The 16,252-nt window shown below is 39.1% G+C and overlaps 1 protein-coding gene across 1 annotated transcript in view; it reads right to left on the bottom strand.

The window, feature by feature from the left end:
* Positions 1–15,848, bottom strand: part of LOC102696265 (collagen alpha-3(VI) chain-like) — a 30,430-nt gene extending 14,582 nt beyond the window's left edge. The window contains exons 1-13 of the mRNA XM_069195276.1: positions 15,514–15,848; positions 14,998–15,076; positions 13,605–13,744; positions 12,179–12,271; positions 11,594–11,647; positions 10,881–10,952; positions 10,302–10,328; positions 10,034–10,078; positions 7,954–8,007; positions 6,489–6,551; positions 4,609–4,674; positions 3,156–3,209; positions 1,389–1,424 (exon numbers count right to left, since the gene is read on the bottom strand). Of these exons, the coding sequence (XP_069051377.1) occupies positions 1,389–1,424; positions 3,156–3,209; positions 4,609–4,674; positions 6,489–6,551; positions 7,954–8,007; positions 10,034–10,078; positions 10,302–10,328; positions 10,881–10,952; positions 11,594–11,647; positions 12,179–12,271; positions 13,605–13,744; positions 14,998–15,076; positions 15,514–15,750 (1,020 nt within the window). The 5' untranslated portion in view covers positions 15,751–15,848. The remainder of the gene's footprint in view (positions 1–1,388; positions 1,425–3,155; positions 3,210–4,608; positions 4,675–6,488; positions 6,552–7,953; positions 8,008–10,033; positions 10,079–10,301; positions 10,329–10,880; positions 10,953–11,593; positions 11,648–12,178; positions 12,272–13,604; positions 13,745–14,997; positions 15,077–15,513) is intronic.
* Between the last annotated feature and the right edge of the window lie 404 nt (positions 15,849–16,252).

The following is a 16,252-nucleotide window of genomic DNA, read 5'->3' as shown; positions in this document are numbered from 1 at the left end:
CATTTACAAAATAGCTTAAATCTTCTGGGAAAGATTTAAATATGCAATGCAACAAAACAAGACCGCAGCCAAAGACAAATTAAATAATAAAAAGTACAAACGTGTGGTACCTAACTGCCTGAAGATGTTTCCTCTTTTACTGTTACATTATTTGCCTCAAACATATAAAGCAATTACAACAAAATATAGCTTTATCAAAAGTCACAGCTGACTGGCCGACACAAGACTGTTTTCTCAAAATCTTTAGGACCTCAAATAAGTAGAAGAAGGAACAGGTAATGGGTTTATTCCATGCTGAAAAGAGAAGATGAGAAACACAAGGTTTCAGCTGTGGAGCCTTTTTCACAGACAAACACACAGTGCTTGATCCACCCACCCACACTCACTGGTCCTCACACTGAATCCATTCTCATTCAATAACCTGTTTTACCAGGAGGTTGGTGGAGTTGCCATGGGCACCAGGATGGGACCCAGCTATGCCTGGGTAGAAGAACGCTTTGTCCCTGACCTCTACAGGCAATACATCGATGACTGCGTCGGTGCCGCCACATGTTCTAATGACCAGCTAGAGCACTTCCTGCATCACTTCACCAACTTCCACCCATCCCTCAAATATACAGTTAACAAATCTTCCATTACTGTTCCGTTCTTAGGCATAAACCTATCCATTAACCATCCACGACTCTCTACTCCTGTCTATTACAAACCCACAGATTCGCACAGCTATCTCCTCTACAGCTCATTTCACCCCACACCCGAAAAAGGCTCCACAGCCGAAAAGTTGTGTTCATCTTCTCTTTTCAGCCTGGATACACCTCTACTTGTCCCTTTGCTGACGCAGCTCCCTACTTGAACTAAGAAGAAAAAGTACTTAAGAAATAGCTGTTCAGCTGCGTCCAGGAGCTTTTGTTTTAAATATCATGTACAATACATCCATTTCAGGCTTGGCATCTGATAGTATAACTGATGGCTCAACTTAAACAAAAACAGATTGGTACGTTTATCCCCAAGACAATGATTGTGAACCACTGCCTTAAAGTATAAAGTTAACGTAAGGAAATCTCTGATTCTCTGAAATGTAGATTCAAAGTATTCAAATTTAGTGCAAGGACTAAAAAAGGGAAATTTCACATCTCCTAGACATAATAATCGAAGAATAAGAATCTCTAATTAGGCAATGTAACCATCACACTAAGACATCCATGTTTCTTAAGTGTGAACACATGTAAAAATTAGGTCCAGTTCCCTAAAGGATTAAAATTCTTCCAGAACTCTTCCTTCATGTTGACTATTTCAAGTAGAGACGTGTAGTGTTTGTTATTTTAAGACCAAAGTATACGCAGTTAAACAATTAAACATTCCCATTGGACTCTAAAGAAATCCCTTACCTTCTCTCCCAGTAGCCCACGTTGTCCCTTAGGACCCTGAAAATAAAACACACCTCCTTAACCTTCATTTTCAGTTCTTCTCAGTAGAAGGAACCATCTGCACTTAGTAATACAATAAAAATCCAGTTTGCAGCCATTATTATGAAATGATGAGCGAATAAGAATCTAAACTGCAGCCATGTCTGCATTTTCTCATGAGTCCTGAACTTTATCCAGAACAATGTCACTTTCTATTTCTGAACTAATTAAAAAGTCAACAGTTCTTAAAAGGTACAGATATGATAAGAATAAGCCCACTCAGCCCACTTTTACTGCATTATTCAATATTAATAGTTTCTGGAATTTAGATTCTCAAATGTATTGATGGAGAACTTTTCCCCCATACTACACATTTTCAGTATATGGAATGTTATCTGCTGGTTTCAAAGCCTCCTGTGATGTAAGGAAGTCAGGCCATGTGTCAGTCTGCTGCAGCTGTGTAGTTAAGATGCAATGTGACTCAGATGTGACAACGGAATATCGGTCAGCTCAGTACAGGAGCTCTCTCAGGTGTCTGGTTCAGTAGCTGAAACAAATACTTTTTGAGAGGTTGAGAGTGAGCAGTTTCTAGAAAAGGACAGAGACACTCTGCAGAGCTAATAAAGAACATTATGTGCTCCATATTAACATAATATAGTATTTCAGCAGTTCTAAAAATGGAACAAGCCGGCAATTATGAAGGGACAGCGTACTCAATACTCTGTCTTTAACTGGCTTTAACTGAGAGAAAGACACTGCTGGCTGGAGATCAGCGCTGACACGTCACTGTCGCTTATAAAGCAGAGTCAGTGAAAATGCTGCAATGGGGGATCTGGGGAGGAGGGAGGGGGCTGGAAAGATGCTCACAGTGCCATCAACAACCGTCATTAATTAATTTTGTCATTGAATGTGCAGATTGATGTACAGCACATATATGTGCAGAGAAGTTGAAGTGTGAGATTGATGGTGTGACTAAACAACAATATAATGTTAATAATTATATTTAATGGCACAATTATTAGGTCAATGTCCTTCAAGGGACTAGAGTGTGATCATGGTGTATCTCTCCTTGCGCCCATAATCTGGTCAATGAACATGGATGACGTATTAGAGAATCAGCAAGAGTTCCCATGGCATTGGCCAGCATTTAACACATGAAAGCTATCTCCTTACGCATGATATAAAACTGCTCATCTTCCACAGGAACAGTGTGCCAATATGTTTAAGTGACTTGGAGTCTCTATAGCTATAGATAACATTCATCAGGGTCATCAGAGTGTCTTAAGCAGCAATTTTTTGGTTGATGACAGACTATGACACCACATCCAGGACAGAAGAATAAGCCAGCCAACTTTTCCACAAGGAAATTCTCTAAGTAAATATTATCAGGGAAAGAGTCCCATAAGAAAGCGTTCCACATGTTGATTGATGTTCACTGGAAAGGAGATTGCTATGTTTCTCACCTTTGCAGTGATAGAGCTGTGGTGGAAAGACTGGAAATACAAAAAAGGTTTTCTTTTCATCCTACCGGTGGTTGAAAACGTCTTTAAACTCCCTCCCCAGATTACCGGCTTTGGGCTCTTTACATCTGTGAACCACTTCTTCACATTCACCCATGTGCTGTCCATGCCCAGCTAATTTGGTCAATATTTTGTGCACCTGTGGTGGAAGAAGTTCCACTAGGAAGCTTGTGGTGAGGTATTAATATGTTACAGGATTTACAAGATGGTATAACTAACATTAACTTACTTCATGTCCTTTACTGCCGGCGGCTCCAGGAGAACCATCTAGACCTGCATCACCCTGTGGAATAAAGGAGGAAATGGCAAAAGAATGATGTGAAAGGACTGCACTGATCCTAGAGAATTCTATAGTATGTGTTTAAAATAGTCACCCCCAGTCATATCATCTTTTCCAACAGAGAGTCTGAGTGCTGAGTCTCTGCAGTACTGGAGTTCTATTACAAAACATGTTCTGGCACCAAGACCTGTGAAGTATTAAGCACAATCCCTGGTTCTCCTACTGTAGTTTGTGTAGCATGACCTCAGCACCTAAGAGGTACCAAGCAGCAGGTTTAGACCTGTAATAAGGTCAAATTTAAAGTCACCAGGAAAACAGATTATCTGTTTCTAGGTCCACAGCCACAAAGTGAAATCACAGTGTGGTGTTAATGCAACTTGAACTCCATTTAAACGTCAAAAGAAACCCCATTTTAGCTGATATCTCCAGACCATGAAACAGGATGTTTCTGTGATCTAGCTGCTTTTGTATCCTGCAAATTGTATCAGTGGATTTTGCCTACTGTGTCTTCTGATGGCCATTGGGCTGATTTCAACATGTGTGGTTTATAAGTCAGTAAATGCATCCTGCCTTTACAATGTTTGATGCTGAGGAACTTGTCCATTTTCTATTATCCCATTTTTCCCTGGAGATAATCATTGCAATGTTTTCACAATCAACAGAATTGTGCAAATCAGTGCTGTTCATGTCCTCACAAAACCTGTCAGTTTCACATGCCACACTCCTGTTGCAATCACTCTGCTGCACTGTTACCTGTCAAATGTATAGTAGAGTGGATTTAAAGATCTATTTCGTTACAATGCTTTGTATTAGCTTAATTGACTGTAGTTGAAGAGCCTTTTGCAATCTTGATGCCTTATATTTAGCAGATGTTTGTCTGTTATTTGGCTCACATACAAGAATGAAAATCAAGTGCAACATCTCTCTGATGCAGAATTATATGCCCATGTCCCTGTCTTTCTCATTATAGTCTATTTTATTTGTGTGTGAATTTTTATTTTTCTTAGATGCTTCTGTAAATGTCTGTCCTCAGCTCATTAAGCAAAAATGAAATTGTTTTGTTTCTGTTTCTACCAGATGTAATTATCTGAAATTATTTGGAAAGCAAAGAGGAGAACCTTTTTAACTGAGTTTAATGATTTATTTTACATGAGATGAGTCCTTAGGCCTTCCAATGCTGCTGTTGCTTTTAAAGCTGTTGAACTTTTTCCAGGAATATATCTCTGGCAAGTGTAAAGAGTCCTCAATCAAAACAACCACACTTTTCTTGAGAAAGACAGATCAGTTTGAAACTGTTTTTCCGAAGAATAACATGTTCCCAGAGCCCTCCCCAGTCAATGAATCACTTGCAGCAATGAGACATCAGAATAGATTTCAAAGGTGAAAATCAAGCTCCACCCACCGGTATTCCAAGGCTTCCTTTCTCCCCCTTGAAACCACGGACAGTATTGTCTGTGCCAGAATCGCCCTGGAACACAAAACCTCAAAGAAGTTAATTCAAAGCTGTTCTAGAACAGAAAACACTAAACTCTTGCTCCTGCACGGAAACGTCATAAATACTGATGCCACCTCTCTTACAGTAAACGTTTCAGGGGACTTCAGATATAACAAAGTTTTGTTTGTTTTTGGTATGTTGTAGTCATTTAAAAAAAACTAATTTAAAAAATGTACTAAAATTGTAACAATGCGTAAAAAAGCTCTGTAAATGCACAATTAGTAAAATAAGGTAAAAAAAATACTAAACAGGTTTACCATTTAAGAATTAATGATGCCCTTAAAGGGGTAGGTCAGTTGCTTATGATGTGTTTTTTGTGTTTTGTAAGCTTTAGTTAATTTCAGTATTTTTACGACATGAAGTATACTTCTGATTTAAAAGGTACAGGAGCAACTTTCATTGACTATGTTGAGTGCAACTGTTAAAAAATAAACAAAGATCCAAAAGGATATGTACAGTATAGTGAATATATTGTACACATTTTGTTTTCTCGTATAATAGTGCATTTTGTGGCTGATCATCAAAAATCAATAGTCCTTTAGTCCAATAGTGTGATTTAATGGACTTTAGGAACAAGTAATAGATTTATTCCATGCTGAAAAAAAGAAGAGAGAAAACATTTCGGCCGTGGAGCCTTCTTCACACCTGAAGAAGGCTTCACGGCCGAAACGTTGTTTTCTCTCTTCTTTTTTTTCAGCATGGAATAAACCTATTACTTGTTCCTTTGCAACCTATGCATGCTGACGCAGCTACCCACCTGAACTACTACAGCCTTTAAGCAATTAAGCAATCACAGACATCCCTTCCCTCCTCTTAGACTGTTAAACCAAGTCTCTACAAGAAACATTCTTCCAGCCACCTACAGCTGAATGTTTTATTGCTTATTGCTATATTATGAATATTGGCATATGAGATATGGATGAGTTTAAATTCTGATAATTAAATCATCAGCTGCTCTCAATTTTATATTTTCTTTTCTTCAGGTTTCAAGGGCTTTTTTACATACTAATGTTGGATCAAATACACTCAGAGAAATAAGGTTTTTTCCTTTTGGAAATCCTGAGGAGGACTGCTGCAATGTTCCAAGAGGTAATTCTCTATGTGCTCATTCAATGGATAAGAAGGCAGCTCACAGAAAATTCAGGTCACCTAAAGACTTGCAGAACAGATCTGTGGCCCAGAGAGTGGGTGTACTTAGGAAAACACTGGCTAGAACAAAACCTGACATAAGATCTGCACCCGTCTGAAGACTGAAAGTGTCTACATTGTGGTGCTAAACTCTAGTTTTGTTGTAACAAAACGATCCTAAATTGCTTTAAATCAGTAAAGGTAACTGTTGAGAGGAAACTGGAATGAAAGAGAATCCAAAGAGAATCTGGATGAAGACAGCGGTGCTTGTTAATTATAGCTATCTCTAACAACCCTTTTCATGAGGCTCCAGAGTAAGTCAACAATATTTCTGGCAAGACCTTATCCTCTTAGGCACACAGATATGTAATGGGAATCCTTCCCAACTGCTTGGACACAAAGTCACTGACATCATTTACGGTAAGCGCGCGTCTGTGCTCAGTGCTCACTCGGGCAAAGTACTGCCTTAAAATATTTTACTTTGTGAATGGAGGATGGGCAAACTTTCCGTTTTCCATTGTTACCGAAGACCGTTTTGTCTACACAAGCGCTGTCTACACGAACGTGACTTGTCGCCATTTAGGTACAGTAGAAAGAGAGAATTTAAAAGAGTGGTGCTGTCAGAGGCTTGGAGAGGGAGAGACAGGGTGACTACTTACACAGTCTCCTCTCAAGCCCCGATGCCCCGGCTCTCCCACTTCCCCTTGGTCTCCCTTTTCACCCTGCGAGCAAGACACTTACTTCATCACCTTTCTCTCAGATGGGAAATTCGCTTTGCAGGCAGGTAAAAGACATACAGTATGTTCACACGAGACACAACAAGAACCTATTACAGTATCTATTAAGAGACATACAGTACGTGTGTGATCAGAAAGAAAATACGTTATGTACTGGAAAAAAGACAGCCAATTGTGCAAATTAAGCAGGTTAACAGCTATGGGATCAAAAGGCCAAAATATCACCACCCTTGGTGCACTCGGTCATGATTAATAATTCATTGAAAATAATTCAATTTTATTGCACTGAGGCAATTGACATTTTCTAAGATCACTTTTACTATAGAAATACAATTACACTAATGTACATGCACATTTTTAGTATTTTAGGTACTTTCTAAATATTGTATGCTTTAATACTGACAATTTATGAGTTTCAACAAAAACTTATTTTAATATGTTGCTCGAATTACGATATATAGTATAGGACAGGTGTGACACACCCTACTCTAACTAGGGATGCAAACACAAAAACTCAAATAGGATCATGAGAGAGTCCAGGAGAATTTATCATTTGCCTTTTCAAGTCACAGCAACAGCAACAGCAACAGCAACACTTACAAAAAACAAAAAGCAACAGCAACAGCAACAGCAACAGCAACAGCAACAGCAACAGCAACAGCAACAGCAACACTTACAAAAAACAAAAAGCAACAGCAACAGCAACAGCAACAGCAACAGCAACAGCAACACTTACAAAAAACAAAAAGCAACAGCAACAGCAACAGCAACAGCAACAGCAACAGCAACAGCAACAGCAACACTTACAAAAAACAAAAAGCAACAGCAACACTTACAAAAAACAAAAAGCCCCACCCCCAGTACTGTGCACACTCTTTATATACCAAAGCCTAATTACATCCATGTGAGAATGTGTTGAAACATCCTTCAATACTTATCCAATTAATTACAAATCACCACCCATGTTAATGTTGCTGTTTACATGAACTGGGGACCCTATACTGGGTTTCTGAAGCTGGCTTGCCACCGGTGGGTCAGTCGGATGAACGGTCATGTACTCAGACAGACCAACATCTCAGACTTAACAAGACCGGGCTGTCTGAAGGGCTGTCTCTCGCTAGAGATGGATTTGTGAGAATGTCACCATCTTGGCTCAGAGCTCAGTGCTGTGGCCTTGAGCCAAGATGGTGGCTTTCTCACAAAGCTACCTCCCACCGACCCAGAGATAGGCCTTCAGACAGGCTGGACTGTCTGAAGGCCTATCACACTGATAGGCTGGTAGTGAGCCATACAAAAGAGGTCTGTGAAAGTCTGGTGTGTGGTACTGTACAGCTGGATCATGTCTGAGATGCTTAACATGAAAGAAAGAAACATGAAGACATATTACCGGGTTTCCAGGGCTGCCTCTCTCTCCAGGCTCTCCAGGGGCTCCAGGAATCCCCTGTTGTGACAACAGACCGACATCAACACACAAGAAACCCTTTAGTTATGACAATATAAAGTTCCATTATAATGAATTTCCGTCTGCATGTCATTTCCTTACTCCCTCATACCATACACTATGGAAGAGTGGGCACTTCATTTAAAATAAGGCTCTCAAATATTTCTCTTTACATTAATTCAATAATAAAGCAACGAGAATTGCAATTTAAAGTATATTTTGCAAGCTGAATGCTGAAACGGTCTGATCATATTCGCTGTATACAAATCCCTGAGTGGAGATAATAAACACCCCCTAATATTTTGCACACTAATTAGGCTAATTAGAGTAAAAAGCTATTTAAACCTCTTAGAGAAATGTATGTGACAAGTCAAAAACAGATGGATGCTTCACAATATCGCTCTGCTCTAAGAACATTTAGGATTCTTTGCACAGTAACTATGTCTGCAGGAAGCAAAATGCCTAGCCGCATGTTTTTTGAACGTCTGTTTTAAAACATTGTTAAACTCTGGCATGAAAATAAACTTTTAGACCCTTTAAAAAATATAAGTGATATGAAAATGCCAAAAACAACAAAGCACAAATGTTAAGCTACGCCACCTCTCTCTCCCTTGGCGTCTTCCACATTACAAAGAACAGATGTGTACTGTCAAACACCCTGAAACTGATTTAAAGTCACTCAGCCCAACATTGTAATGGTGGAAAAGGGCTGATAGAACTTTATGAACAGAGCAATTTATAAACCCTCTCTTTAAGAGCAAGAAAAAAATATTTAAAGCTCTCCAGTGAGTTAGTTAGGTTGATCCCAGATTAATTTCTAAACAAAAGACAAGCCCTGGCAAGGAGAGAATAAGACTAGAAAAACTCTGCCAAGTCAGGTCACTACAATATAAGTTCTTTAAAGAGTCACTGAGCTTATTAGATTCCATGTTGTGTTGGGTAAAAAACAAACACCCACGTGTACTGTATGTAATGTTTGGTCCAGGCCTTTTGCCTTATATAGCAAGATGATTTGTAAGAAGCAATGTAACTCTTCTCCACCAGCCTCTCCCTTCCCTTAAACTCAATGTACAGTAGCAAAGCACATGAGTAACTACTGGTAAATGAAAGTATCAGGAAATTAAGTGCCTTTCAAAGGGAGAAGTACAAAGTACAGATCAGGAAAAAGTAAAGGTTTATTCCATGCAGAAAAGAGAAGAAAGAAAACACAACATTTTGGCCGTGGAGCCTTCTTCAAGTACAGATCAGCTGAATTTAAAGCATTTAAAACTCAAACACAATACTAAACTTTTAATGTTGTGTAAAACATTTATAAAATGAAAAAAAACAGTATAGACTGGTTACTTTAAGAGGTATGCACTTCAGTTTGTTTGCCAGAACTGGATATAATCAAAACGCCTTCTCTATGCACTCATCAACATCTAAGCATTTGAAAGTCATCTAAAAGGCATTAAAAAAAAGAGGATATTAAATTCTGCATTAACATTCTCACTGTTCTGAGTAGGTATGATTTGTTTTTGTTTAGCTTTGTAATAAAGGAACAAGAACAGCATTTGCAGAAGAGCAAATCTAAAACGCTGAAGTACGAAGTTTAAGAAAAGATAGTTCTAAATTAATCTGCTTCACATGACGTACAAACCGAAGATCATTACTATTGAACCTTGTGAGGCTAGGAGTGGGTGCGGCTCTGGATTTATAACTTATAATGTTGTTTTTTACCTACATTTATCATTTTAGAACAAAACATTGCCTGTGAATATCATCACAAAGACATAAATGTTTTTTTACAGTAGAATGATATAACATAAAAGTAAACATCTAGAGTAGTTTTTACTCATAACGTAACCAAATCTTAGGGAATGTTTATGCATTTGTATCTTATAACAAGAGGTTGCAGGTTCAAACCCTTGGGTGGTACAGCTATTTAACCCTCAATTAAGGTCACCTAAAAGACCCGTGTAAATGGGGATGAATGTAAAACTACGTTGTCATGCCATTAATTAATCAGCCACGTGGGAAGACTCACCATTTCGCCATCCAGCCCAGGTGATCCAGGATCGCCACTGTCCCCCTGGCAGAACACAGAGAGCCTGAGCAATGCGTCAGGGACAACAGTACAGCAGGCGTGTATTACAGCACACCTGCGGGACACACCTGGAGGAGTGGGACACACCCACTCATGCTCTCCGTCACACACCTGAACTGAATTCAGAGTCTAACTACCCAGAATATGAGGTAGCACTGTAATTATGAATAGCGCTGCTTTTGAAACCAGAAAGTAATGTCATACTCACCCTGTCTCCCCTGAAGCCAGCTAGACCCTGTCAGAAAAGCACAAATAAGGAAAATGTGATTCAGAGCATCATTATACAGAAATATCAAATGTGTCCAGAATTTATTCGATTGCAATAGCCACCACAGTGATTGTCATGTTTTGTTTTTAATTTTCAAAAATAATAACTGAGTAATGCTCCAGGTCTGATGAAGAACTAGAGAGGCGAGATCTCAAGTTCAAGGAAAGGTCTCGAAAGGCTCTGGGAGTGGGAGAGTTTCTCAGTTTCAATGAGAAAAGAATGCCTTTAAACAATTTGTACTTTTTTTGCTGCTTTGTTGTCCTTACTAAGCTGCTTAGGCTGCCTGAGAGTAGAGATTTAATAGAGTCAGAATGGATGGGGCTGCAGGGAGACATACAGTACAGTATCAGTAAGGATAAACCAAATCGTACTGTGTAAATGAACACTTATTGTGAATGTAAGACTTAATTTAACAGCATGTTGCATTACAGTCCATGTCAGGTCATTGCTTCCGAGGCATTGCGGTAAGGCAGGATTGTTGGACAGTAGTTGGACAGTACTAATTATGCTTGACCTTACCTGTGTGCCTCTTTCCCCAGGACATCCTGATATTCCATGAGTGCCATTGGAGCCATGAGGGCCTCTCCGGCCCTAGAGAAAAGGAACGAGACAAATATTGCTGAAACTTTGCAAATCAGCATAGCTTTGAGGTACACAGAGATGTTACTTAAAGGCAGATTTCGCACATAGAATTAATTAATTACCTAAAAATGTAATCATGTACATGTTACCTTCTGTTTCTGAGACAGCTGAAAATCCACTGGCATATGGAAAGAGGAACACTCAACTGTAACAATTCATGAACATAATAATTGCTTACACTTATATAGCGCTTTTCTGGACACTCCACTCAGAGCTCTTTACAGGTAATGCGGATCCCCTCCACCACCAGCAGTGTGCAGCAGAGTGATGGAACCAGTTCAGAGATGGGGATCATTAGGAGGCCATGATGGGTAAAGGCCAGGACACCGGGGTTACACCCCTACTCTTTTCAAGGAACACCCTGAGATTTTTAATGAACACAGAGAGTAATGAACTCGGATTTACGTCTCATCTGAAGGACAGTGCCTTTTTATAGAGTATAGTGTCCCCGTCACTATACTGGGGCATTAGGACCCACACAGACTGCAGGGTGAGCTCCCCCTACTGGCCCCTCATGTTTAAAGAGTTAAGCAATGTGTGCCATCTTAGCACAGGAATGCACTAAACTCTTTAAAATGGAAACTACGCACCATTCCTCCTTCATCTCCAGGATGTCCCCAAACTCCTTTTGTACCTGGTGTTCCCTGTAACAAACATGTTAAGTAGTTCAAAATAAACATGAAAAAAGGATATACTTCACTACTTATGAAAAATCCCTGAAGGTCTTATACAGTGCTGCATTTTCAATGGCTAATAATTGTAGAGATGCCTCCAAACCGCATTATAGCGAAAGGCTTTAGTGAAACACTGGGCATCGCTTCTGCTCTGGTTTTCCCTGTGTGAAGAAACCCTGGAATTTTGCCAGAATTAAATCCCAGTTACTCACTGCTCCGCTCCCTAAACAGCGGATATCTCCGCAGCAGCAGGATAACCAGATCCTCAACCATCCACATGATTTACTTAATCCAGTGGTGGAGAACCAACGGTAATCCCTTATTAGTTGTTATAATTATCTGAAATGCGTATCTCTTTATTATACTTCAGTTTAATCGAAGTAAATTGGTTTCCATGGCAGAAACCAGGCACGAGGCTGAATTCACATGAGACCTGCACAAGGCCTTTTTCTATTAGCCGTAAAATTCTTCCCCACTCTCGGTAGCTTAGTGGAGTCTTACCTTTGGCCCTGGGGGTCCCCTGGCGCCCCGAGACCCCTCATGCCCGGTACATTTGCATATGACGTTGCAGCACTCTCTCTCTGCAATTGTGTCCTGCAGCACAGGGCAGATGAGACGCTTGCAAGAGATTTTGCAGAGATTATCACAGTACCTGCTGTCACACAAGGCGTTAGTATGAACCCAGACATGTCACCTGAGGGAAGAGATGTGCTGTTTCCTCTGTATAATATGAGCTAGCAGGATATTAAACACAAAGACAGCAGGTAAGCATCCAATGATCAGGTTCTGAGAGGTTTGTTCTGCTCTAGCTACCTCCTCAAATCCCCAGCTCAAGAGCATAGATCTTATAGCCTTATAGCCTTAGACTAACGAGGGGGAAAACCAATAAAGGTTGTTTGCAAATAGAACCAGGTTATTTTAAATTAATATCAACTGATGTTTAGCGATTTTCAATGCGGATGGCTGGCACTACATGTGACCACCTCACCACATTGTCAAGTGGTGGTGGAAGTCTGGCACGCTAATCACATGCATTCTCTGATCATCATCGAGGGGAAGCGCATACTGTACAACGTGTTGTACCACGGACAGCTGACAGGAGGCTCCAGCGTTCACTCAGACACCAGTCGTGAAGGCAGCGGCTTCCTCTGCAGCATGCTTGTCACTACTGAAACACGAGCTTGTTCTGACCACCTGGACCACACCGACAGCTGAACAGCTGTTTCCAGTTTAGCCATTGGCACCAATCTAATGGGGGTTTTAACCATGGTTGGGGAAGTCCATGCTCTTGGTCAACGAACTCCGTCCAACACCTCAAAGGAGCCCTATCCTCACCACATAAAAGTCACCCTTGGTTTCAAAGCTCTTTTCTACCTATTGTGCAACTTTGAACTCTGCCACAACACGTTTTACACGAATAATAAAGGAGAGGAAGAAATAGAATATAATGTAAGAGATCAAATATCTGTTCAGGTTACAGAGAGTATCTATTACAGACCAGACTTATTGCACTTCTTAATGTGCCCTCTGTACTGTAACTCTCTGTGACTTCTCCCATTTAAACTGTGCAATTCAAAAAGTTCATAAAAGTAGTAACTACATTCCCCATCTATAGAGATCATGGCCACATTGTTTGTTCTATGTTAGAACATTTTTCAGGTTATTTCCAAATCTATTTCTATTTTCAAATCTATGTGGCTCACAGGCCACAATTCACCAGGCTGATCCTTACTTAAAAAAAAGAAAGTATAAGCAAAGTTCAAAGGGAATAGAAATCACATTATTATTAATAATAATAATATGATTATTATTAGATCATAAACCAGGAAATATAATTCAGTTCTAGAAGCAGTACCACGATGATGCAAAACCTTGGCACATGCAGAAAATTACAGTATTTGTTCAGAAAATCAAAAAGCATACTCACAAGTTCTGTAAACAATGAACTAGCAATATTCTTCATTTCAATGGTCAGGATCTCTTTATAGCCAAAACCTCTTCCAAATTCCACCATCTGAAGTTCATTTATAACTCCTTCTAATGCAACAGTTACTAATGCATGAATTCCTGTTTCAAATAATGGAAAAGGGAAGAATAAAAGCAGCCAGATGCAAAAAGATCACAATGGATCTAACATCCGTTTTGGCTCCTTTTAACTCTGGGAAAAAGGCATGAAGTTACAGTATGTATAAATTATTTAAAAAGATTAAACATAGCTCTGTGTATAATTAATTCAGATGCCATAACAAGTGCATTCAATTTCATGTACAATATCTGCGGACGTTTCTGATTAGTCATCTTTTCACAGTTTGAAATAATGTAGACACATGCAACATGCACCTGACCAATGCAAGATCCTGTAACATGCACTAAGCGCTTTTAACGTGTATAATCTTTGTCCATGAGAGCACACCTCCTTATCGAATCAATCCCAAAGCAAGGTCTGATGCTTGCTGGATAACAAAATTCAATACTTAAACTTAAAGGGTTTTGTATTAGTTATCAAATATTGTGAAACAGCTGAAGTTTGGAGCGCCATAAAACACAATCTTTTAATTAGATGGGTCTCAGTAAAATGGGCAAATGCAGCCACAAGGTATACAAACAATGCTTTTTGTTCACAGTGCTCATACACAAACCCAAGCTACTAACTACACTACATCTTCTGTTCCCCTCTCTAATAAAAACAATGAAGCTAAAAGGCATTCCAAAAACGCTGTCTCTCTCTCAAACTTTTTTCTGAAAACTCTCTTCTCAAAAACTCACACAATTCCCTGTCCACTGGCCCGATTTCACAGTTCCATAGTACATAATCGTTCCCTTCTTCTCTGGTGAGATCCTACAACAGAGGATCTGTCTCTAGATGGCTGATCAGACTAACTGCTGGAAACCACTTGATTTTAATCATCGCCTGTCCTACTGAGTTCTCTAGTCACCTGGCTGAGGGTGGCAGCTCTATTACTAATATTATTTAAATACATTTCAATTCATGTACATGGATTCTGCAAGATTACCTACTGTATGTGTAAATTTTTGTTACTTGTTATCAACCCTATTTACCCCTTTGAAAATGCTAAGTCCTCTCTAAATTATTCCTGAGACTGAGATCTTCGTTTACAGAACATATGTAAATTCACAATTCACATATACTGTTGTACTTCAGAAAAGCACTCTGGAATGCTTTGGGTTATAAATGGTGCTACTGGTACTTGATTTGTTAGCATTGATTGACAAATTTGTACTTGATTTATTAGCATCAATGATAATTTATTGTGAAAGGCCTCCACTTGCAAGCACAGGTGTTGTGCCAAATTAATTACCTTCTTTTCTGAGATTGTCAGATTCATTCTCAAGCTTCTCAACATTGTCATCTAGCCCATCAGAAAATACAAGCAGCACCTGTAACATAACCACATTAACATAAAACAGCATGAATTGTTTTGTCATATACAGTATACTCGAATATAATATTGTACTGAACAGTGTTGTCGTACTGTATATGTCAATTTGGTTAAATGGTATATAAGTGGTATAAATTATTTTTACTGAAGAACTTCAACAATGCCAAGCTATAAACAATGTGTATTAGTGCAAACTAGCTTGGAATTGCCCATAAAGGGGTAGCAGAGAACAACAGTACAAAGATTACATTACTCTACATAATAACCATACATACATTACACTACTGTACATAGGTAACTGGTATCCTTTTGAACTTTTTAATTATGTTGCTTCAGTTAAACGTGTTTAAACAAGTAATTTGCATCTTTAATAGTAGCTTTTTCCTGGCACATCCACGATGCTCTACTCAACAGTGTAGACAGAATAGCCTTTACCTTAACATTGGCTCGTGATTCCTTTTTAAATTTAGTCAGAAAAGACTTTAAAAACTCAGCATTCAGGTGCGTTGCTTTTGTTGTGTGTAGCTGCATCAGTTTTAGTATGATGTCATCACTGTATTTCCCAAACGGAGCATCAAACAATATGTGTCCCTCTTCATCACTCATCAGGAAACCTATCTGGATATAAATTTCAGACCCAGAAACACAGCAGAGATCTCCCAGGTGAGACATTTGTTGAATTATTTCTCCGAGTTTCTGTTTTCTGTTAAATAGTTCTTGAAATCTGCCTCTTCTGGAGATGTCAAATCCAACAGCTATATCAATGGTGCAGCCTAAAAAAGTCATTAAAGACAATTCATTTTATCACATCAACAATACTGTATATACATACTATTTATAATATTTGTTTTTACTTTTTGTTCTAATAAAAAGTAACATCATTTTTTGCACACAGACACTAGATATTAAGAAAGAATGTCTTTTCTTCTGTCTCGGGCACCTGCTCTCAAATAGTGATCTTCAGTAAGCGGGATAAATAGACTCCTGTAATGTTGCCTGTTTACGTTCACATTGTAATACTGTATTTCTAATGAAAATGTGCGATGAAAGGGGAACAATTGAAGATTTCTTTCAATTAAGAGGACAAATTAATTATAATTCCTGAACATCTAAACACCTACTGAAGATAGAGCGGAAAAGCTAATTCTCTCAACACATGGGCCTCTTAGACTAT

This window comes from Lepisosteus oculatus, chromosome 10 (assembly GCF_040954835.1).
Source record: "Lepisosteus oculatus isolate fLepOcu1 chromosome 10, fLepOcu1.hap2, whole genome shotgun sequence".
NCBI classification, from domain to species: domain Eukaryota; kingdom Metazoa; phylum Chordata; class Actinopteri; order Semionotiformes; family Lepisosteidae; genus Lepisosteus; species Lepisosteus oculatus.
The sequence above is the reverse complement of the archived record's forward strand: the minus strand, read 5'-3'. Positions and strand labels throughout refer to the sequence as shown.